This window comes from Euleptes europaea, chromosome 2 (assembly GCF_029931775.1).
Source record: "Euleptes europaea isolate rEulEur1 chromosome 2, rEulEur1.hap1, whole genome shotgun sequence".
Classification (NCBI taxonomy): Eukaryota; Metazoa; Chordata; class Lepidosauria; order Squamata; family Sphaerodactylidae; genus Euleptes; species Euleptes europaea.
This window is the reverse complement of record NC_079313.1, coordinates 99,038,570-99,063,693: the sequence shown is the minus strand read 5'-3', so window position 1 is coordinate 99,063,693 and position 25,124 is coordinate 99,038,570. Positions and strand designations below refer to the sequence as shown.

General features: G+C 43.2%; 1 protein-coding gene across 1 annotated transcript in view; it reads left to right on the top strand.

The window, feature by feature from the left end:
* Window positions 1-18,584, top strand: part of PTPN22 (protein tyrosine phosphatase non-receptor type 22) — a 40,861-nt gene extending 22,277 nt beyond the window's left edge. The window contains exons 9-21 of the mRNA XM_056867533.1: window positions 1,172-1,238; window positions 1,735-1,812; window positions 2,458-2,550; window positions 6,908-6,984; window positions 7,879-8,573; window positions 10,147-10,227; window positions 10,358-10,488; window positions 11,501-11,528; window positions 12,081-12,161; window positions 13,916-14,016; window positions 15,542-15,572; window positions 16,608-16,679; window positions 18,520-18,584. Coding sequence (XP_056723511.1) covers window positions 1,172-1,238; window positions 1,735-1,812; window positions 2,458-2,550; window positions 6,908-6,984; window positions 7,879-8,573; window positions 10,147-10,227; window positions 10,358-10,488; window positions 11,501-11,528; window positions 12,081-12,161; window positions 13,916-14,016; window positions 15,542-15,572; window positions 16,608-16,679; window positions 18,520-18,584 — 1,600 coding nt within the window. The remainder of the gene's footprint in view (window positions 1-1,171; window positions 1,239-1,734; window positions 1,813-2,457; window positions 2,551-6,907; window positions 6,985-7,878; window positions 8,574-10,146; window positions 10,228-10,357; window positions 10,489-11,500; window positions 11,529-12,080; window positions 12,162-13,915; window positions 14,017-15,541; window positions 15,573-16,607; window positions 16,680-18,519) is intronic.
* The last annotated feature ends 6,540 nt before the right edge of the window (window positions 18,585-25,124 follow it).

Sequence of the window (25,124 nt, the reverse complement as noted above, 5' to 3'; positions counted from 1 at the left end):
GTTGCATCAGTGTTCTTTATGGGGAAATCCTAAGGTTCATGGACAGGTCAGATGACTGAGGCATCTCCCACTGTGAAGGGAAATCCTGCAGGGCTTCTTTTTTAACACTGTACTATCTGTTTTCATTGGTTTCTGACATGATGTTTTCTTAATCAAAACGATATATTTTGTCAGCTTTTGCGATCAAATAGACATAATCCAAATAGCAATGTAAAAATTGTGTGCTGCTGGCTGCTTAGTTTTTCTCCAGTATTCTAACAAGTAATGCAATCCTATCCTTGAGGTTATGCCTGGCAGACAACAATAGGGTCAGAATTAACTATTAATGCCATAGCTCCAAGTTATGGTAGATGGGGCCATGATGGTGTTGGAATACCAAGTTATGTCAGTGTAGGATTAAGTCTGAGCTGGCTATGGCTGTGCAAAGGGGCAGAATAGGGAGTCATTAGGGGCACCTTCATGATTGGAGGCTGGTGCTATAATTGCTAAGGACTCTGTGAGTGTGGGCATTGATATTGCTGTGTGGGTTCTATTACTATCATAATTTTTTTAAATTTTACCGTGGGTCAGAATAGGCTCCCAAGTCTTTGCTGCAGCCATTTTAAGCAACAGTATGTCAAATACGAGATGTCCCTCCAAATAAGGGATCTCTGAAGTATATCAGAAGCAATCCAATGTGTGTGGGGGGAAGTGTTAGAAATGGGAAAAGAGGGTAAGTAAGTAAACTGGTCAAATCAGCAGAAATGTCTTGGTGTTTGCAGGCAAACATTGAAAGCACTCAGATTGCAGCTACGTTTGCTTGACAGTGCAGGCCATTGTGAAATGTGAACAACTCTCGGCAATCATAAGACAATATTGTGTTATGACTTATGCTTTGTGGTTGACTGGTTTCTATTTTATTTTATTCAGGGTTTACAGCACAATATAGTTCTGGCTGAGAGAAATACAGTTTAATGATGGTCAAGGAGAGAATTGAGATTAAGGGGCAAATTTGGCTGTCTCTTGTTAACCAATGCCACTAAGAATTTTCAGGGAAGGTTGAGATTTATTCTTTTCACATGGTTGAGAAAAGAGAGACAAATATGAAATAATGAAGTAAATAAATAAAATAAATAAATGAAATAAATAATAGCTGTTGTTGCCCTCTCTCAACTATTCCTTTATCTTTTAGTGCTGGCTGTGGAAGAACAGGTGTCATCTGTGCCATTGACTATACTTGGACCTTGGTAAAAGATGAGGTGAGTGTTTCCTTATGAAACTTCTGATGAACAAACCGTTCAGTCTTCCCATGTGGGCCATGGCAATGAATCAGCTATTGGTGTTGGCTTAATTTCCATACTGAGAAAAATGTGCTGTCTTCAATATGACTGCTAAAGAAGGGAAAACTTTTATCAGAGTTGCCTATGTAAGAGGGTGGGATGATTAATCAGTTAAGCTTCTTGTAAGAACTCAAATGAGTACCCAGCTTGCTGGGGGTAAAGGGAAGATGACTGGGGAAGGCACTGGCAAACTACCCCGCAAACAAAGTCTGCCTTGGAAACGTCGGGATGTGGTGTCACCCCATGGGTCAGGAATGATCCGGTGCTTGCACAGGGGACCTTTACCTTTTTTTTTAGGAACTCAAATATATCAATAGAAGGGGGATGTAGTGCCAGTAGGGAGTGAATGACTGTGTCTGGACTATGAATTCCTCATCAGCAACTTTTTTTTGTTTTTGTTTTTACCTCTCCTAAGATTCTCCCAATGAACTTCAGCATTTTTAGCCTGATTCAAGAAATGCGTACCCAGAGGCCTTTAATAGTGCAAACTCAGGTATGCTCCGAAAATTCTTATTGTTGGTATCCTAACTGAGAGTTTTAGAATTCTTGCTTATCCTACGTAGGCACTGAGTGGCTCAAAATCCTCTTATGAGGCAGTAATGATGTTCCAGATCCCTTTTCACACCAGAAGCATCCTAGGAAACATCAAAGGAGCAAACATTGAAGGTGCTAGGGGGAAAATGTGGGTCAGAGTTCAAGATGCCGAAGTACTTTATGGGAAATGCACTTAGAGGGTATGTGCCAAACAAACTACCTGGTAAGGAGGTATGCTGTGCTTCAGGTGATGATTGTTACTAGACAATATTCTATCTCAAACATGCCAGAGTTGCCTTAAATTCATGGATTAATCTTGAACTCAGATTTCTCCTTATACTGCTTTATTCATAAACAAGTTCCTGTCCAGGAAACCGAGGAGTACAGGAACTTCAATTTCCTCTTCTCCATTGCCAAAGCTCAGCATGAAATCACATCTGCTTATTAAATTGACTTCCCCAACCTTGAGTTTGGAAAATGCAACTTCTTTCCCGTAGTTCCCTACCAGAAAATGACCTTTGCTATGCTGGACAACCTAGGTCTCTAAAGTACAGAGATGACTAGGCAAAACTGACAAATTTCCCTATGTGATTTCATTTTTCAGGAGCAATATAAGTTGGTTTATGATGCTGTGATCGAGCTCTTTAAAAGGCAACTAGAAGCATTCTCTAATCCTTCCGGTACCATAGCTGTGGAGGTAAGTGTTCATGCTGTGTCTGGCTACAGATGCAGAACGTTTGCACAGACTTTCCCAAGTTATATTTAGGAACAAAAGCACAGGGGAAAAGCTGAACAGAGGAAACTGTTTTATTAAAGTACAAATGCAACATGTCATATTGGTAAACTTATCAGCTACTGCATCTGCTATACAAGTAGCACCTGAGGTTTTGCAGAAGTCTGTGGATATTTCTGATAACAGCTTCCCCACTTATGGTAGCAGGGAACAGGAAATACCTCAAAGGTCTGATTCCCACTTAATGAAACTCAAGTTTAGGGATCAAGAACAAGCCACTGTGTCACGTTTGCCTAACCCTCCCATCTCTTGTGTGAATTTATTCCACTCCTTTGTGCCTGGTTGGGTGTAATGTATACAAGTTGCCAACCCAGGTTACCAGGAACCGAGGAAAACTGCTAAACTTAGGACTTAGAACACTATGAGTTTTTAGATTGTGGCCAATTTCATTTTAACCTGTGTTGATGGGGTGTCCACAGAAAATGCCAAAACAGTGTGAGATAAGTAGAATTCATACATATGAACCCCATTCCCAATCTCTAAACCCAGTTTCAATGATGCATGTTCATCAGGATCAATTGTGGCATTTACCAGCACAGTGTGTTGGTACAACCGTTGCTGATTGTTGCATACAGCTGCTGTGTCCATTTTGGTGGGTCTCTGAAAGAAGTGATCAGAACAGGTTTCAACCTAGGCCTTTTATGCAGGGATGTTTCCCTGTGGTCACCCCCTCTGACTGCTTCGTAGCTTTCTTTTGATTATGCATGCCTTTTCCGCCTGTCAGGGGTTGCCTTGCTCTCCCTGCTTGTTTTGCCACGTTTTCCAGATTCTGAAACAGCATCCAGAAAACATGGGCAAAACGTGCAGGGAGAGCAAGGCGACCTCAGATGGATGCATAGTCAATAGGGTTGTCAGGTGGCTTGAAATGGTGGACAATTGCCCGCCAATCCATCTGCTAGCTGACACCAAGGATCACACGCACGTGCGGCCGCAAGCAACACGATCCCGTCACTTCCAGTTTACTTCCGGAAAGCTGCAGCATGACAGGACGATTTACCACTCAACTGGGGGTTTGAGTAGTAAATTGTCCCATTGTGCTGCGGTGCTTCTGGAAGTAATCTGGAAGTGACGGGATAGCGTTGCTTGTGGCCGTGCACGTGAGATCCCCATCCCCAAAATCTCCCGATGGAGGAGAAGGGGCCTGGCAACCCTAATAATCAAAAGGAAGCCCCAAAGCCGTTGGCAGAGGTGACTGTGGCGAGATGTCCCTGCATGAAAGGCCCTAGTTCCCCATGCTGAAGGTGCATGTTGATTCAATATACCCAATCTTCACAACCTCTCCCTCTGTAATTAGCCCCAAAGGTTTTTTCACACCAGTTATTTTGCTGCAGCTCAGCTTCTGAACTGCACTGGTTTTCCCCCTCCCTTACATACAATATCATTTCCTGGTTGTTACTCTCCTGGTTTTTCTTCAAATTTTTCCTGTGTTTTTTTGAGACCAGCTTTGTGGTATTATATATAAAGGAGGGGAAAAACCCAATGCAGTTAAGAAGCTGAGCTGCAGCCAAACCCAGCATGGAAAAGCCCAAACTCTCATAATCAGAAGGAGTCAAACGCAGGGCTTAGAGAGGAAATCATTCTGTATGTAGTCCATAAATTTGCCAGATATTAAACTACACATCATAAAGAATTATTGCAACTCATGGATTTCCATAATACATCATCTCGCCCCTCCTATCCACACTGCTTTTAACTACTTATTAGCAAATTTCAGAGGTGTAGCCTTGTTATTCTGCTGTAGCAAAAATAAATAGGAGCCTTGTAGCACCTTAAAGACTAACATATATGCACTGTTATTAAGTGTTAAGGGGAAATGTAGGGTGACTTCTGATGCCTTTATTCTAATTCTCTAGCTTGCAGATAGCACTCTGTCAACCGCAGTCCAGCCACCCCCTCCCCTTTTTTGCTTGTCGTGGTGTTTGCAAAGACCTCCAGGTTCAGCTGGGAGGGGCAGTTTCTTTCTGACATGCTGTAGGCAGTTGTGTGGTTAGGCAGAGGCATAAGGCCAAGTTGACAGAGAAAGCATTTCATTACCAGGATGTGGTTTTGCAGACCTTGGCTATTATTCCCTTTGCTTGAAGACCTCCTGGCCTTTGAATAGACGTCTAATCAGAAAGAGCCGGGGAAGCTGATGCTTGGTTAAAAAACAAAAAGTAAACCTAACTCTTGTCAAGCTAAACGTGATGGTCTCGACTCAAAGCCCATGAGAAATGAAAGGAGCCTGTGGGTGTGGACGTGTCCAGGAGAGCACATGCACAGTGTGTGTGTGTGGGGGGGGGAGTGACATAGGAGGAGGCCATGTAAGGCACCATCATGCAACCCCCACCTCTTTGACCAGTTCTGGACAAAGCCTCCCTTCAATCTATTCCTGGTGAACAGCATTCCCCACAGCCCTGAAGCCACATGTCATTAGTTAAGTGCCCCTTGGGGGAGAGAAGCAGTTGTTCTTGGCACAGGCTGGTTGCTTCTTGGTGAGCCAAGTAGGAATCGTTTGCCTCCCAGGCTCAATTGTCCACAAGCTGGGGGGGGGGGGGTTCAGCTTCTTAACTCTAATGATCATGGGAGTGGACTTTCCCAGACCCTAAAGGGTTTGTTGCCTTAAGTATCAATTTCATGTGGTTGTGAGCAAGGATTGCCAGGCCCAGCCAGGCAACCAGCAGGAGAGTGGGGAAGGGACATGGGGAAAAACTTATAAGTGACATTGCACCTCTCTAGGAATTGCCAGAAACTTTATGGTAAAACCATAAAACCATCGGTTCGATGGTGGACTGGCAGCCCTAGGTGAGCACTCTGAGGCATCATTTGAAGGATGAAGGGGAAATTCCTCAGACCAGAACCTCAAAAATTAGAGTGCCCGTCATGGAACTGGGTCAGGAACCTCTTGGGGGTTCCATTATCCTTGACTCATAGGGTTGCCAGCTGCCAGGTAGTAGCAGGAGATATCCTGCTAATTCAACTGATCTCCAGCCGATGGAGATCAGATCACCTGGAAAAATGGCCGCTTTGGCAATTGAACTCTATGGCATTGAAGTCCCTCCCCTCTCCAAACCCCACCCTCCTCAGGCTCCGCCCCAAAAATCTCCCACCAGTGGTGAAGATGGACCTGGCAACCCTATTGACTCATGGCTAGGGAGAGTAGACATGGCACACCTTCTTTGAGTATCAGTAACTGCTTGGTGAGGAAGACCCTGGGCAGTATGCAACTTGACTGCTCAGAGGCAGGGTGGACTTACCCAGCATACAGGGATGCATAGAAATCGGAGGCCTGACTCTTGTGCATCTCATCATTTGTCCACACTGTACTTAAGCTTTGCCCATGGCTTCTGTCGTTCCTTGTCTTGCTGATAAAATTAATAATGCTGGCTCTTGATGATCCCAGTTAATGGTGCTGGCTCCTCTTATTCCATGTCCATCTGTGGTGGGCCCAAACTCTTGTAAATATGGTCCAACCTTAACTACAGGTGGCACTGACATTAATGCTGTTAAGCCTAGGCGGGCTGGTAAAGAATCCTAGCTCACTGTTTTCTTGTTTTTCCTCTAATATGCATAATATAGTTTAATTTTTTGTAATCACCACTGTGGTTGGAGGTGGCAGATCACTTCGAGGAGGGCAGGCACTTGGCAAGGGAAGAGTGCAATCCCTGTTCTGAGTCTCTGAACCAGTCCTAATCAAGGGATGATTCTTATATGACAACTGCTGCATAGAAGCTGTTGGGAATCAGTGCTGCCAGTTTTTAAACTAGATGACCTTTCTGCTGTTTCACACCGGCCAGACAGTAAGTAGCTGGCGAAAATGCTCGTTTCTGTTTTGTGAAAAGTTTCCCCTGCTGATTTTAGCTAAAGGCACAGGAGGAGACCAGGCTAGATTTTTTCCCTAGACAGTTGGCAACCCTCTGATTGTCCACTAACATGCTTCATAGAAGCAGCTTTCCAACAGCTTTTGCATGGTGAGGAAAATGTAAGAACTGGTACTGAGTGAAATCCAGAGCTGAAATGAGCAGCACAGTGAGGATCGGACATGTCATAGCCAACACAGCTATACAAGAGACCTGCCTTAGGCTGCAGTTATCACAGCCATCTCTACAAGAATTAAAAAAAAAAAACCTACAAAAGCATTGAGGAGCAGCTCAAAAATAGATTCAGATCAATGAGGTACTTGAGAGTCTAGTGACTCTGGCAGATAGCAAGATTCAGCCTTGGAATTCAGGTATCTTTCCCACTGTGAAAGTTAACATCAGGCTGTTTTCTTATCTTTTCACAGACCAGAGGAAGCCATCCGACAGCCAAGACATTCCAAGTTTCACATACAGAAACTTCTTTACAGAAACCACTGAGCAGGTAAAAAAAAAGTTCACTCCTGAAACTCCTTAAACACAGAGCACAGTCCAGGGAACATTAAGCATTTGTGGTTTTTCAACAGATGTATTGAACATATATATTGATCTCTCCCCATGAAACCACTGAGGCTTAGAAGTGCTTAACTCTGGCTCAAGTGTCCCAGAATTCCTAATTAGCTATAGAAAGAGAGCAAAGTTGACCAGAGTGGGTGGTAGGAAATCCAGTCTTGGCCCGTCTACACTAATAAATTCACTGACTGACACTGGCTCCCAGTTTGTTTCCAGGCCCAATTTAAAGTGCTGGTGTTGACCTTTAAAGCCTTACATGGCTTGGGACCAACATACCTTAAGGACTACCTAACTTATCTGACTAAGTCATCTTCAGGGGCCCTGATAAAGAATTCTGCCTGATAAAGAATTCCATATAATTTGGAAGTCTTCATTCTTCCACATGGCCAGAATACTGTCAAGAAAAGTCAAGTACTTTTTTATACTGTATGTTGGGGTCAATATGGTAGCAATGTTAGTAATGGGAAATTACTGGAAATGCTTTTGTGTGGCAAAAACTCCAGCAGCTTCCGATAACATGGATTGTCCTGATTGCATGTCACATGGAAACATTTTCAGCAGTGGATAAACATCCCCATTGGTTTGTATAAAAGCAAAGGTCTTGCTTTTATGTATTATTGCTTTTACAAAATATAGGGAAAAAAAACATGTTGCCCAAAGCAACATCCAAGTGCTGAAAAGGGGCTTAACATAACCTAATACAGAGACAACCGTGGCCTGCTGCTCAAATGAGAGTTGTATCCTGTTTACTTGTGGCTGTAGAGCTTTGCCTGGAGAAATGGCTTTCTTCCTATTTATAGCTTTGCAATGGTGTCCTTTGTTCTAGTTCAATGCAAGAGGAACAGGAGAAAACTCAGTGGCACGGTCATGATGTCTGGGGCTTAAACATGCACAGAAGACTCAGGGGTGGTGCCTCTCCACCAGTCAGACAAGCCCTTTCAATCGAAGCCTTGAACTTCAGCAGCAGCCGAAACGTGACTATGACAACAGAATGTAATTCTTCATTGGCAAGGCAGCCACTCCATAAACATCACAGTTTGGACTTCAACAGTGTATTTTGGGGAGAGTTGCCTCTCACTTTGAGGCCAGCCTGTGAAAACGGGGTAAGATTAGATCCAAAGGCACCTCTGTCACGGACCAAATCTACCCCTTTTGAGAAAATATCCCAAGCACTGACCAGAAAGGATGCAGGCTCCCCTTTTGGCCTCAAGCTCCAAGCTGACACAACCTTTCCCAATAAACCATCAAACCATCCCCAGTATTATGTACGTCGGGACTTGCGCCACCAGACCAGTACTTGGTCGACTGAGGATCCATATTTTTCTTCACTCTCTTCGGATGACCCATGCTCCCCAACGCTTGCTGATTCTACTGTGAATTTGCATGAAATCATTTCTCATGTTTCATCTGCTGGGGACTCCACAGCACAGCCCTCTGACAGCGCAAGGCCTAGATCTCTGCAGTGCAGTCCTCAGGCCCAGAATAACCATCTGCTGGATGCAGTGGAATCAGCCTGCCAGAGTAAGTTTTAGAGGCTGTGTGTTACCAGCTCTCGCGAGCGGTTTGTATAACTGTTTTTTGTTTCCACAAGACTGAATGAATGACACATTTTCAAGTGCCCAAGGGATTTTTCCTCCAATGTATTTTATCTCCAGTTCTTGGAACTGATGTAGAAAATGCCAGGGGGGCTACCAAGATAGGACTAAGGGTCAGAATGTTTTCTGCATCACTAATGGCTTGGATAATAGCTCAATGGATATTAATATAACAAAGCATTCAAAATCCTTTTCTTACATATTTGTGTCATTGCTAGCAACTTGCTCATGCTAAGGTCTCTGCAAAACTCCACTGAGAAGCAGGAGTGAGCTTTGCTAGGGTGTGGATGCGGAAGCTGAATGGAAATCTTAGCTGTTTTCATATCTGAAACATAAGTTGCCTTTGATGCTTTCTCTAGGGTTTTTATATGAACATTTTACTGTTGGTGGAAAAGAGACCTTTGTAATGAGAATGAGTATCCTGGTCAATACAAGTTTTATGCTTGCTTTATAACTAGAACTCCTTTAAACCTTATGTGTGAAAATGCTGTAAGATTGCAGAACACTGGAATCATTCTTCAGTGGAAGGCATATTTTGGAGCATGCATTCCACTGCATTATTTCCATGATTTGCAAAATACCCTGATTTAAGTGAGATAAATCATTCCAGGTTAGTTTCAGGTGGATAGTCATGTTGGACTGCAGTAGAAAAGCAATATTCAAGTCCAGCAGCACCTTAAAGACCAACAAACTTTAGAGAGTCTGGAGCTTTGATTTTTGAAAGCTTATACCCTGGAAATCTTGTTGGTCTTTCAGGTGCTTTAAAGTGCTACAGGACTCATATCTTTCAATTCCAGGTTAACTGGAAGCGGTAATGAGCAATGAAAATGAGGTGTACTATCCAAGTTACTCTGGATTCCTCGACTGAAGTTCCTCGACTTCAGATACAAAGATTGCCATCTGGTGGTCACAGATGTTTAAACAGCATGTAAAACAAGCGTTTGGATCCTTTCATGCTTCCACAGTATAGGATTTGGAACACATATTGCACTCTGGAGTTATTTATATGATATGCATTCAGATATCAATAAATGTGAACCATGATCTCCCCTGATATACTTCTGACATTTTAATAACATTGCAGTGCCAGAAGTTTGCCAGAGTGCCAGATCTTCATCAGTTCACCTGAATGAAAGTAGGGTGTATACTAATTGTACCAGTAGCAGTATGGATTTGATGGCAAATATTTTGGTTTGCCATTTTTATAGCTTCCTTTCTTTGTAATATACCAGTGGGATAACAACTGTACATTTGAAGCAGGAGAGAAGCCTCAGTGGTAGGTCACACACTTTGCCTAAAGATGGCTCCATGTTCCCTGCTACCAGTTGAGAAAGAGAGAGTATAAGGTAGTATCATATATTCATAATCCACTTATGCTGCAGTGTGAACATTTGTGTGAAAATGCATCCAGGGTTTAGGAAGACCAGAAGAGACAGGCCTTTGGTTCTTTGGTAAGTTAGGTATTTTCAGAAACAACTTTCAGTCTTTTGGATTGTCAGGTTCTCCCGTATTGGACGAAGACATTCCTCCCCCACTGCCTGAGAGAACCCCTGAGTCTTTTATTGTACCTGGAGAAACAGGTAAGTTGCCAAGTGGATATCATTACGTTGATGGCAGAACTCCTTGTTTAAGAAGTGGCTGTCATCCATAGCTTGCATAATTCTGCTATCCAGAAGGTTATAAAAGATCTATTTGTTTTCTACTTTACAGATGACTTTTCATTGGCTGCTTCAACCCACCAACCACTATCCAAGAATGAGAAAATGGTAATATCTGGAGAATGGAATGGAATGCCTCAGCTGAAATTATCTGATGACTCTGTAAGATTGAGGCCAAGCAAGGTAGTTCATTAGAGACTTTATACATCTGCCCCAGCACCATTATTATACGGGTCTCCAGATTTCTGAAAAATACAAAGGCTACCATTTTGTATTACTGAATTGCTGTAGATACTATATTGAGATTCCAGTAGCTGAAGATAGGATAATAATTTCAAATAAAAGGCTCCACTAGTTTCGACTTCATCACCTGGCAGAGGGAAGTCTAGAGATACCGGTAAAGAATGAAACAACGGTTGAAGCCTATCACCTTTTTCAGTCAGAGCCAAAATGGTTAACTAGAATGAGTCCAGGAGATGAAGAATTAAATACATCTATATACACTAGGAACCTTGGCCTTCAGCATTAACAGAACAGAAATTACTTGTACAACTGTACAATTGTATAATCTCTACCACCACCAATTACACATCAAATAAACATTACAGCTTGGGTTCTTATTTCTACACTAAGCTCTACAATGTCTTGTTTGTGGCTTCCTAGAAGCACCTGGTTGGCCACTGTGTGAACAGACTGCTGGACTTGATGGGCCTTGGTCTGATCCAGCAGGGCCTTTCTTATATTTTTACAATGCAACAGCTTATGGGAGTGAGAAATGAGAAATAATTTAGGAATGAAGGACATGTTAGTGGAAATATGACCTGGTTCTCTACTACTTGCTAAAAGCAGAATTTAAAATAATTTAACTTCTTAATGGACACAATTAATGGACACAATGAAGAAAAATTTGCTTGATGGGCGATGGAATCACTGTTAAGAATCAAATCTCTTCCCCCACCCCTTAAAGCACTCTATCCCTTGAGACATGAGACCCTTTCCTGTGAATCAGTTTTGGAAGACTTAAGCAATAATCACTCTGTACATACAAATATAATAAATGAAATGTGCATCTGCCTTCTATGGCACATAAATGTTTGAGGGGCTTACTTGCTGTTCATCAACTACTTTCTAAACATTAAATATGGTATTTTTGGGCTAAGAGAATATAAAGTATTCTACTTTTATTCATTTTCAGAGTATGAAGCTACAGAGACCCAGATCAGGTACAGATTCTCCTGATGTTTCTGTCAACTGTTCTGTCCAATTACCATAGCTGCTTGCTTTACAATGATATTCTGTAATTATAAGATGCCATACATATACATATAAGCGCCATAAAATGGCAACCGACTTATGGTGACCCCAGCAAGGTGCTTTCAAGGCAAGTAGTAGAAGTGGTTTGCCATTGCCTTCCTTGGTGGTCTGCCATCAAAGTATCAAACCTGCTTAGCTTCCGAGATTTGACAAAATCGGACTATACCTTCCCTCTCATAACATGCCGTACATCATAAGATTTATATGTGTTTATTGTCAGTGGAAATATTTTGGTTAACAGGCTTCTAAACGGTTTGCCAACCAAGTTCTGTGAGAATTTGCTGAAGAAAATCAAGTTGTTTTGTTATTTCCTGCTCTTGTTGCAAAAGAGTAAAGAGCTGTTGTACCCTCAGGTTGCAGACAACACTGACAGTCTAACAGAACAAGTACAGAGACTAAAGGTTTTTTTGAAGCGCACTAATGGTAATATTTTGTCTCGTTTATGACATGTGGCATCCTAGAGTATCATCGGGATCGCTCTTCTTCCCCTCCCCCACTGCCTGAAAGAACCCCCGAATCCTTTATTCTTGCTGATGAGGAAAGTAAGTTGGATATTGTCTGTCATTTGGGCACAAAGACTTGGGATAATAATTCCAGTTAAAGATTCATCTTATGGAGAGAGGGGGGGGGGAAGGTTAGACAGCCAAAGCAGGTTAAAAACCGGGAAGCTCTGCTGATAATGAGCGTGGCAGTATTAATGCAACAGAAGATGAAAAGAGGGGTGTGTCTCAGGCTCATTCCCTGGCCTGTAATGCAGCCTTGTCATATTTAGTTCTGTGACACAGCACAATGTATAGGATCAAGCCTTGCTGCCAGAAAAACACAGAAGCCTCAGGGCACTTTAGTGTTAACTGTACATTGAATTATCTTGGAGAACTGAATCAAAAGGTAACTAATCATCTGATTTGGGGATGGAAAAGGGAAGGAAGGAACTTGCTCCAAGACCAGCTGTTCTGGGATGTACTGGAATGGAGACAGCAGTGTCAATGTGGCGTGATAGGCTTATCTTTGCTCATGGTGCACACACTCATTTCTTTTGTCCCATTCATAATTTTGATCAGACAGGCTTTGAAGGTGTCTGTAGCACTGCAGAGGGTCTATATTGGGAGAAGGAGGGCAGAAGAAAGGAATGTGCCCACTACAAGCAACATTAGCTCTGTCATGCCATTTTCAGTGATTGTCAGTCTTGGGGAGTGTTGTCCTTTCTTATGGCGAAATGATGCTTGTATGTTTTAAAAAATGAATATCCTTGTTTTACAGCAGCACTTCTCATGTCTCCTCCCCCCCCGCCCCCGCCCACACACACTTTGAGAACTAAAGCCATCTATGCAGGGCTGTTTCCCCGCAGTCACCCCTGCCGACTGCTTTGGGGCTTCCTTTTGATTATGCATGCCTTTCCCGACTGTCAGAAGTTGCCTCACACACACTCCTTGCATGTTTCTGTGCATTTTGACAGTGTTTTCTGGATTTGGGCTAAAACAGCATCCAGAGAACACGGGTAAAACATGTGGAAATGCACAGGGAGAGTGAGGCAAGCTCTGACGGTCAGGAGAGGCATGTATAATCAAAAGGAAGCCCCGAAGCAGTCAGTGGGGTGACTGCGAGGGAAACAGCCATGCATAAATGGTCTAAATCTCTTTATAGCCTTTAGCCAGCTCAGCAGTTTCTAAGGAGTTATCTATTATATAGTCTTTTCCGACATGCTGTTCAGACACAGGGCTACTTAGTGCATCTTACTCTCTTGTTTTTAACCTCAGGGCTAAGTCATGGAGTATATAAACCATTTAATAAATAAAAACAGCACTGATTGTGCAAAGATTGCCTTTTTGTCACTACTGATTGGCTTGGATCCACTGGGTTTCCATAGATGGAAGGATTTCTGTCCATTGGGTGTTGCTGTTTTTTGCATCTCCTCTCCCCCTCCCTCTGCAGTCCAAAATGGCCCATGAAATGCTGGTCTTGGGGGAGAGAGGGCTCTCAAGAACAGCATTTCAGTGGGCCCTTTAAGGTACAAGAGAAGGGGGCAGGCAAGAAAGTCACACTCCATGGATGGGAAACATCCCATCTGTAGAATGGTAGATGCAAACCAGTTAACTACAGGGTGTAATCCCCAAATGTAGGGATAAGGAGAAGGGCATGACTTTCCAGCAGGGCTGGGCTCTTGAACATTTAGAAAGGAAGCACTGGGACTGCAGCACTTTGCTACAGAAGATGAGGCTAGATAACCTTCTATCCTTTGCTGCCCTGCACTTCTAATTTATTTTTTTTAATTGCTGAGCGTATTTTATTTTCCTAGGTCTACCATCTGCTTGGAACAATGTTGTGAGCCCCGGAGACTCTGGGATTAAAGTAGCTGACCAATCATCAAAGGAAGCAAAATGTTTCAAGAGGAGTAAGGTATACAAAACAAAACAAAACAAAAAAAGGGGAGGGGCGCGAGAGAGGGAGAATGTGGATATTTTGTCCATCGATGTGAGAGGGTATTTTGCAGAGCACAAGAAGCCAGATCCCTGCCCAGATACACTATAAAATTTGACATAAAGGAGATTATAAAGGAATTGGAGGGAGGGGAAGGTGGTGACAAACAGATCAAGAGTGTGTGTTAATTTAATTCATGCATATTTAGCCTTATTTAGCAGGAAGGGAGGGACTGTGTCGAAGACTTCACAGAAAATGTGGGTTTGGTGAAGGGATATGAAGGAAGTGGGGAAAGGTGGAATTAAAAAGGCGGTCTGGGAGGTAATTCTAGGCCTGAGGGACAGCAGAGGGGGTGGAGTTTCTTGAAGGACCAGGAAATCTTTGGATGGCTGAGGGATGTGGAGCCAGTAGAGATGAAAGGTATAGCATCAAACTGGAGGAAGCCCAGTTATAGCACGCAGAGACAGCAAAGGTTCCCTAGAGTCTAGAAAGATCCTAACTGGTAAAGTCAAAGCCCCGAATGTTTCTTATTGATATTACTAGGGGGAGCTCTAAGCAAGAGAGAAAAGCAGATACAAACCCTCAGAGTCTGCAGGTTAGTTGTATAACTACGTAATCCACTGTGATCACCTCTTTTTGGGAAAGAGCAAAGGACCTCAAGGTAGATTTTCTTTGGGTCTGATCTGGGACCTGTTGATCAGATGTGTGCTGTGAGTTCCAAGCTCAGAACTCAATTTCCAGACATGCAGGATCCCAGTTCAGAAGGGGACTGTGGAACATGGGGAAAGGGGGCTTAAGCCTTTTCCCCCATGTCATTTTCCTGACCTGAAATGGCCCCAGGGAGCCACTATTTGCTGCACTGAGAAAATGTATGTGTACCCAAGTACATAAAAGTTTCCTCAGCAGGTCAAATAGCAATTTCAAGGGGGCATTTTAAATTGGAAAAACAGTGCATGGGGTGTGTGGGGAGGGTTAAGCCCCTTCTTCCAACACCCTGTGATCCCAATTGGAATTGGGCCCTGGACACCTGAGAACTGAGTTCTGAGCATGGGACCCAGGTAGGACATTACAGATTGTAAGACCCTCAGTTACAAATGTGTTGTATTCTTTGCTCTAGCTACAAGCTGTCAGGGCACTGTGGGTGGTCCTTTCCTAGCTGAGGTTCTATCCTTCCTCTTTCAATCTTGCTGTTCTGGGATGTAAAAAAGAATTTTCGTATAGATTTGGTCTAGGTCCTCACCCTTACTAAAATAAGCCCTACCTTTCCTATCACATCTCGTCATTTTGGGGATATACCCTTTGCCCTGCTTCATTAGCTTGTATTGACAAAAGGAGGGTGTTCCAATCAAGAGCACATAGTGTAGTGGTGTGTTTAGGATTGCAACCTATGTGTACTGCTTGTTTGATTGCTTATCATAATTCATTTTTACAGATCTTTTCTAAATCAATAATTAAATGCATTCTCAACACCAGCCTTTTCTGTCTCTCTCTCTTTTTTTAACAGAGCTTGAAAATCTTACGAAATGTGAAAAATAGTAAGTCTTTAGAGTATCCAGACTGTTGGCAGAGTATATAGAAAAACAGATGTGGTGTTGTATTTCATACTATGAGATGCCAAAGAACCATAACCTCTAATGTTTCTGTAGGGAGTTGAGGGCACTCAGTAGTTTAGCGGATGAATAAAAAACCCCGTAATGCTACTATGCTGTCTTTCGTTGGGCATCTCAGGGGTCTCAAAAACAGGGATTAATTAAAGATCTACATTTCTCTGCAGAGTCTTAACTGGATAGAGAATGCAGATTGATAGTATGAAGTCTGCTGTGGCTTCCCATTCCATTTTGCATGTATAGGAATTTGACATTTTGCACAAAACCTTTCTTCGATAACCTTTTGTATAAAAGCTGGGCTACACAGTATGGTCCCCACAGGGGAGTCAGTATCCCCATGGTAAGCTTCCCATCACACAATCATAATGCTTAGGTGGGCTCACTGTATGAATTGGTGCCCTCAGGTTGTGAGTTCTTCCCCTTCCCTGTAAGTTTAGACTAGATGTATCCGGAGAGAGAAGTTCCAGCATAAAACATCATGGACAAACACACTCTTCTAAAGCTCAGTTCTGGGTATCTGATGACAAACATTCTTGCACTGATCTACAATAAGCCACATGTGTGCTAAGGCACTTTTTAATGTTTGACGTCTACAAACTATTAATTTGTAGGATATTACGAACTGTTTGCCCTTCTAATATTTGTACACTAGTAATGAATCCTTGGCACTGTCAGCAAATATAGGGTGGGGAAAAGATGACAACACAGGGTAGTTGGACCTGGAAAAGAGAGAAGTGGCAGTAGCATAGACAGTGGGAGAGAGGAAACGGGTCAAAGTTGATACAGCCTGTCTGGTGAAGGAAAGGTGAGAAGGATGAAGTTGGATCTAGGGTGTATGGTGAGGGATGGTATGCAACTGTGTGTACAGAGCCTCATCTTGCAGCAGGCACCATACTGCATAAAGCCTATGCGTTTACATGCTTTTAATCAACCTTCAGCTAAGGTATTCCACTATTTTTCTAGGCATCTGTGGTCCGCCTTCACTAGTAAAACCACCAGAGCCTAACCAGTCCAATCATTCCATCTTGAGCTTTGGTATGTATGTCTTAAATTAAGGTTGTTGGTGTTGTTTTTTCAGTGTTCTTTGCCTATTCACTATGAACAGTTTTAAAACTCTAGTTGCAGTCACAGGCTCCTTAAAGAACCTATTTGCCAAGTTCCTCCACACAGCTCCCCTTTTGCCATTGAGTATTAGTGAAATCCAAAGTGCTTAGATAAGCTTGAGAAGACATGGAAGAGACCAGTCCTCCTAACAGAGGTTTTATGTTGGCTCTAATCCAGTCCTTACAGTGGCAGTATGCTGTCATCATGTAACAGTGATAGCTGCATTGCAAGGCTTAGCTTCAACTCTTCTTTTGGTTGTCCCAGAAATTGGGAGCTCCAGTGCTGGGTTCAGGAAACACACACAACTAAAATTCTCTTATTCCCCGTCTTAAGGGAATAGGACTCAGCTTCATCAGAGCCAACTCTTATACCTCTGGACTGTATAATAAGCCAGTAGTTCTCGTACTAGTGTTTGGGATCCAAAAGTCAGCCTCAACTTTCTACCAGATGGGCGGCAAAGCCGGGCGGGGAGGAGGTGAGGAACATTGTGAGATGGGAGAGGAGGTTTAGGGAGATTCAAGGGCAAATTTTGGTTTGCCTCTGCATAATGTGCAAAGGCTGTTCCGGCACCCTCTCCCTCACAGAGGTGAAGGGGGAAGGGGCAGGGTTTTCTGCAGCTGGCGGAAAGGGAGAGCTGGCCTGCATTTTATGTTGGGGAGGGACAAGTAGTGTGAAGTTATTTTGCAAATATATTCGGAACACTCGGGGAGGGACTGTAGCTCAGTGGTAGAGCATCTGCTTGGCATGCAGAAGGTCCCAGGTTCAATCCCTGGCATCTCCAGTTAAAGGGACTAAGCAGGTAGGTGATGTGAAAGACCCTTGCCTGAGACCCTGGAGAGCTGATGCTGGTCTGAGTAGACAGTGCTGACTTTGATGGACCAAGGATCTGATTCAGTGTAAGGCAGCTTCGTATGTTCATGCATCCACTACAGAAAGTTTAAATTGGGCTGCATTTCACAAAGTTTGAGAACCATTGTATAAGCTGTACTTAGGTGGTTAATATTAAGGATGGCATGCCAGAAAAGAAATGCTCAGAACTTGGCTGAAATGATTGCCAAAGTAGACAGTGACAGTGATCACGGGTCAGACAGAGGTCACAGGTCAGATGCCATCACATTTGTTTTGGCCCTCAGACAAGGTACCGGTATATCATGAAAATTTCTGCTCTCTTCCCATATGTAAACTATCTGTGTTCTGGTAACTTTTTGAAGGGTACGAAAACAGGAAAAAAATGTTTACAGGCTACCTTCCACCCCCCTTATACTTGGGTTACCCAGATATGTTGTGATTCCTGACTCAGGGATGGAGGATAACTGGGGACAACTGGTGTTGCAGCAAAGGGTGGAAACAGCCATGGCAAATGCTGTGAGAAGATCCATGCAAAAGTACACTTTGCCGCTGTACTGTCTCCCACCTCCCACATTGGTATTAAGCTTAAAATTCCTTTTAGTTGTTCTTGCTCTGCTCACTTTTTTAAAAAACTGTTAATTGTTCAGCTTAGATTAGGAAACAGTGCATGCACAGCATTGTAAAATCATTACTATAGAATTTCAAAGTACTTTAATCATCAGACACATTTCAATAAGACCACTCCAGAGTGAGTAGATTAGGGACATTTTTATATTTCTTCAGATCTGGCATTAGCTAAATTGTACATTTGTCCTGATTATCATGATTGTTAATTGCTGTTTCATAGGATTTTTATTCTTACACAGTCTAGTCTCATCTAGAGAAAAAAAATGCCTAACATTTTCCTGATTTTATGTTTCAGGCTTTGCAAACCGATTTTCAAAACCCAAAGGACCAAGAGATCCACCACCAAGCTGGAATATTTAGTACATCTTCAAAGATGGATCCCACCCCTTGCAGACCATACCTGCCTTGTTTATCTACCTTCCTTTGTCAAATATCCTTCACCGCAGGATCACCATTTCAACAAAAAGGCTTTTGTTGAACTGTATAAGATGGAACATAGAATATGGATTCTCTATCAACTGAATACAATGCAACTTCATCTGTCAATTGACCTGGATGGCAACTAGCATAAATGGGAACCAAATGCTTCGTCAGCACTTGGTTCCTGTTCACATTTTCAGTGAAGCAAAAGTGGACTGTTTCTTCAGCACTATGTTTTGTTTTTTTATTTCTACAAAGACAGTTGTTTGGGCTCAGACCTGCCCAGAATCCTGAAGGCCCTCACCCCAATCTAAGATGTAAAGACAACCATAGTCTTGTTCAGGTGGGACAGAGCTCTGGATTATAGTTATTTATTACAAATTTGTATGTTTTCAGATTATTCTCGTGCTCCCTGGCTTTTGAATTGTGGCTGAAACTGGTAGGGAATTTGTCTGTTACATGAAGGTGACATTATTTGCATGAATGGAGTGGTTGGCCATTGATGTCTGGTGGACATTTGAGCACTTCTGCTACACTGATATTCTGTGATTCCCAATGTGTAATTAAAGAAAGAGCTCAGCATCCTTTCAGGTTCCCTACCCAGAAAAATCCACCAACAGTTTTGGCTGTCTCTTAGAAATGGGACTAGTTCTTCTTCCTACAACAATTGTAATTTCAGTATAGAAACCAGGCCAGTGAACGCACCAGCAACTTACCTCGCTATTTATACGTGTCGAGTACAAAAGGATCCAAAGTGAAATAATATTTCTGTTCCCACTTTGCCACATTTCTCCGTTTTTTTTATAAAATCCGCAAGATTTCTGTCCCCACTGCCTTTCTCCATTGTACTGAGGTCAAAGGAAGGGGAAGGCTGTTTAAAAAATGGCGGCAAAAAAAGGAAAAAAAACCCCGAGAATTGTACTGCGTGGCCGGAGTTTGAGGGGAAAGCGAAAGTGACTTGCCGCCATCCCACCCTCTCGCATCTAAGCACTGCAAAGCCGAAAAAGGGGGGGAACGAGTGTGGGCGGTTAGGAAGGATGGGGGCGGGGCGGTGGACTTTCAGCGGGGTTGCATGATCGCACTTCACAGCTCCGCGTGAGGAACACGTTTCATTTTAATACTTTGCCGTATAAGCGGATCCTCTTACCGTGGAGAAACTGTGCACTGAAGCCGTGTCCGGCATCCTTCGGGTGAGCTGAAGTGCGAACATGCAAGGAAAGCCCGCGGAAGTCGGCACCGCAAATGGCAAGTGCGGACCTGACCCAGATTGTTTTAAATTATTATGGGCCTTGGTTAATTAGGGAATAGTTCCCAACAAATGGTGTTTCTATATTTGAGAGAAGACTGTGATGCCCTTTCTAACTGTTCAGAGTCCCAAATTTGTAGCCTGAATATTCAAAATCTTGTCAGCCTTTTCAAAGCCTGTAATCAGGTTTGGAAACAGAACATCTAACATTTGGAGGGCTTTAAAAATTTGCCTTCTAACTTTTGGGACATACTATGGTTGGATATTTTACATTTCCATCACAAGTTTGGGAACAAGGATTATGGGACTGGAAAGGTCCTAATGTCCCTAGTACCTGGTCCTTGGTTGGATCCAGTTATCTGTCTGTTGAAGGTAGGGATGTTTGCGGATCTTCCCAACTTTCCCTTCATCCAGAAGCCATTACTGACTCCTCAAAAGTTCATTACTGGATTTGCAGGACCCGTGTTGAGTAATAGCCACATCACTTGGTGAGCTGCAGTGACAAGAGGGCAAAATTGCCTTTCCGCCTCTTCTGTTAGCAGATCCCCTCTGACGGAGGAAGGAGTGGTTTAATCCCTTCCCCTTTTCACTGAAGCCCACTGATCTGCATGGCTGTTACTCCACATAGGTCCTACAATGTAATCAACTTCCCCAGAGTTGAAAATGGCTGCCGAGGGCAGAAGAAAACTGAGAGGGTCTCCTTGTGCAAGAATTGCCAATCCCTGGACCCGCCCACTGAAACATTCTTCTCCATGCCCAAAAGTTCAAAGCGTGCCTTTAGCAGTGGTATGTCATGCCAGAGGTGCCGGTCAGAGAAATTATTTGTATTGTAAAAGCACAGCTAGATGGCTGAAACAAGTGAGATGCATCATTGGACAAGAAAGAGCGAAAATGGGGTTGGTGGGACTCCAGCAAAATGGATATCTAGTTTTTGTTTCTTCTCCAAAATGTGCGGAAGAGCCAAGCTTAAGTAAAAAATTTTAAAATTAATGAAATGTATTATGCAGTATAATAGAAACGAAATGTATTATTTATTTCCTATGCCAGTTAATGCTTCTGTAGACTACATTTCTACAAAATTAAAGAGCTGTGCATATCTCATACTAATCTCAAGTGTGTGCCTAGCACTACCATTGGCACATTACAAAAAGCGATACTTAACTTTAAATGGCATACTTACTGACTTGCCAGGAGCTACATTTCCAGTACTAATACTCAGAACTCAGACAAATGAGGATCTAGTTTCTACTTAAAAGCAAAAAAAAATATAAGTCAGCCATGTAGGTCAAGGACTCATTTGAATTACAGACACAAATGAGTCAGAGAATACAAATTGGATTGTATATGAGGAAATCTTTAGGCAGGTTATTCAATTTTGGGTCTATTTGCATGGGTTTTTTACCATGGGATTTTACATCTATCTAACTCAAGGAATACTGTTGCCTCTGTAAAGTTTGCATTTATTTAAGAACATCAGAGAACATAAGAAAGGCCCTGCTGGATCAGACCAAGGCCCATCAAGTCCAGCAGTCTGTTCACACAGTGGCCAACCAGGTGCCTCTAGGAAGCCACAAACAAGATGAGTGCAGCAACACCATCCTGCCTGTGTTCCACGGCACCCAAAATAATAGGCATGCTTCTCTGATACTAGAGAGAATAGGTATGCAGCATGACTAGTATCCATTTTAACTAATAATCATAAATCGCCCTTTTCTCCATGAATATGTCTACTCCCCTCTTAAAGCCTTCCAAGTTGGCAGCCATCACCACATCCTGGGGCAGGGAGTTCCACAATTTAACTATGCGTTGTGTGAAAAAATAATTCCTTTTATCTGTTTTGAATCTGTCACCCTCCAGCTTCAACAGATAACCTCGCGTTCTAGTATTATGGGAGAGGGAGAAAAACTTCTCCCTGTCCACTCTCTCCAAACCATGCATAATTTTATAGACCTCTATCATGTCATCCCTTAGCCGCCTTCTTTCCAAGCTAAACAGCCCTCAGTGCTTTAACCGCTCCCTATAGGACAGTTGCTGACACATCCAAGCTGAAACCATTTTCAAACTGCCTTGGAAAAGGGGAGAAGGGATTTTCCTATACCCCCCTCCCCAAAACCACAAGAAAAGGGAGTAGGCGACCCAACCATGTACAAGCATATCTATATAATAGTTATGTTGCTGGTAGCTACTTTGCTGCAGAATACATTGTGTGAAGATGTTGTCAAGAAACAAATTACCACCATGGAGCAACAGATCCGGTTAGTTTATCCTGGAAAGGACCCTTTCACTTACATACCCCAAGGCATGGGAACGATTGCCCCATGACATACCACAGCCCCCTGCAGAGTGTACGAAACTATATGCAACCACCACACAGGAATGGTGATACGGGATCTCCTCCTGCCAAGGTACTGGGGCCCAGCATTGTCATGAGAGGGGGATGGAGAAGGAACGTGCCGACTCCCTGGCTGGGACAGCTGCATTCCCGCCTCTGCTCACCTGTCAGTGTGTGGTCACCCCTTCGGGTTGAGCCTCCTCTTAGGGTTCAGAAATTAGACACATTAACTATACAACACAGACTTTGCTATCCCTTTGGATGTTACTGCTAAGTCATCCCTTGTTGGTGCTAACACCCTCCCACCCCGGTGCCTCTTCCACCACCGAATTGCAATGCTCTGAGTGTGGCACAGACCTCTGGAACAGAGTCTCAGGCAGTATGCCCTACCTACTGAACCATGGGGCATCCCGGCTGGGGTTTATGTAGTGATGGGAGGGGCTGTGCATGGGTGTGGGGAAGGGAGTTTGGCCACTGCTGGGAAGGGGGGTTGTTGCGGCTGTAGTTAGCATTCTGTGCTCCACCAGGACTTTGGGGTGGGACTGTGCCTGTGGGGGAGCACTTGGTCTTTTCTGTTGTATGGGTGCCTATGGGTTATGCTGTGGTTTTCCAGGGCATAACGTTTGGCTGGTTGGGGGGGGGGGACATTACTAGGCCAGTGGCTTAGGTAGCTAACTCCTGCCATGCCCCTGGGTTCACCCCTTTCCCTGCTAGTGGAGTGGCTTCTGCCGGCATTGCTTCTCAGCATTGCCATGCCAGCACCTGGCCGGGGTACAGTATCACTGGGGCACCCCACCGGCACATCTCAAAGATACACCTATTCTGACACTAGTAGGCTCCCAGTGCACTTCCCCGCCCATTAGTGGCTAGAGTGTCAGAATAGGATCTAAGAATCCCAGGTTCAAATCTCCACTCTGCCATGGAAGCTTGCTGGGCAACCTTGGGCCAGTGATACCCTCTCACCCTGACTTACCTCACAGGGTTGTTGTGAGGATAAAATGGAGGCGAGGAGAACGACATAAACCCCTTCGGGGTCACCAGTGCGGAGAAAGGCAGGATATAAAAAAAAATAACCAGACTGTACTGGAAGTGTGTTCATCCTCAATTTGCATTTGGAAGACATGGAAGCACTAAAAAAAATATCCTGCAGTAATCAAGGTGTAATTTATGCTTCTTCCACTTATAAGGAACTTTTAAATTGGGTGAATGCTAATCGGAAACAATGTATTCAAACATCTGAACAATAGAGAGCTTGCCAACTGTTTTAGTACTGTGTGTACAAATCTCGATTTTCCTAATTACCCAGCTCAGACATGTTGCGCTTCTAATTTTGCCAAGGAAGATTTAATTACAAGCAAACATGTTTAGCTAGGAGGAGTTTAAAAAAACAAAAGAAATGCAGAGGTTACATGCTGCTTTGGGAGCCATCAAGCTGATGTTTTTGAGGCTTTTAAAAAAAGTGTGTTTTCAGCTAAACAGACCTCAACAAAAGAAGGTGGCGATTATTGTGGGTGTCTGACAATATGTTCTCTATCCTAAGGATGTCTCTTTCATTTGATGCACTACCTGTGTACTCATGGAAGAATTCTTTTACAGATCCAACTTCTTACTCTCATGCCAAATAGAGTCTATCCTTGTACATGGAAACATTCACCTGAATTAATTGTGGTATTGGGTCTTTCCCCCATTTCTCTCATAGATGCAAAGGAACAGCATCCATTTAGGGCTTGAAGAGGGAGGAACAATCCAGCTGTGCATGCACTTAGCCAAGTACTGCTTTTTGTTAAACCCTATTGAAAGAAGTGGTCACAGCCACTTCTGGAAAAGTACAGGCATACCCCGTTTTATTGCGCTCCACAGATATTGCATTTTCGAGCAAGCTAACTAGCACCATTTTTCCAACAGCATGTGCTCGCTTCATGTTTCTGTGTCACGTTTTGGTAATTCTTGCAATATTTCAAACTTTTCCATTATTATTACAGTACTTTTTAAAGACATAATGCTCTTGCACACTTAATAGACTAAAGTGTAGTGTAAACACAACTTTTATATGCACCGGGAAACAAAAAAATTCGTGTGACTCACTTTATTGCAATTGTTATGTCTGTGTGGGGAGGACACACGAGGTTGAGACGGAGTTCCAACACAACTCGTTTATTGCAGTACAGAACAGAACTGAGAACTGTGAAAACCGGCCCCGCTTATATTTCCCCTGGCCGCTTGCGGCCACTCCCCCCCTGATCCGTGATAGGGGGGAACAACCCCCGGGTCGCCAATAGTGCAACCTGGCTTAGGGCCAATGGGGCGCGCTGGCTCGGGCCAATCGCGCGAGCAGGGCTTAGGAGCCTTCGCCTGGGACTCAAGCTCCTAGGTTTGCCCCTGCTTACAATCTTAACTATGTACATACATAACAGCGATGTTTGCTTTATTGGGGTTGTCTGGAACCAAACCCGCAATATCTCCGAGGTATGAATGTTAGTGCAATTTGGCCAATACCTTGCTATGCCCCATATAAATAAGCTAGTGGTAAACTACAAGCCTAATTAATCAACGCAACTCAAAATGTGCATGAAATTTGCTGGTAGCAAATTTATATCAAAAAGAGTCAAAGTATGTCCACTATTAGATATTGTTACATCACACATGGCAGAGAGGCGATTTGAACCTGGGTCTCCCAGATTCTAGTCCAACACTATATCTTGGGCCTTTTCTACACAAATGGTTTACAACGTTTCATGCAGTCAAAAGGTATATTTTTTCATTTCCTCACCTTTTTTCCTCCATTTGGTGTCGGAAATGTTTTCCCATCATTTTTTCTCTGTTGTTTTCCTAAGCACTTCTACCATGATTTTTTTTTTCTGATTCTGAGCCAGCTGTGTGAACTTCTTTTTTTTTTAATTTT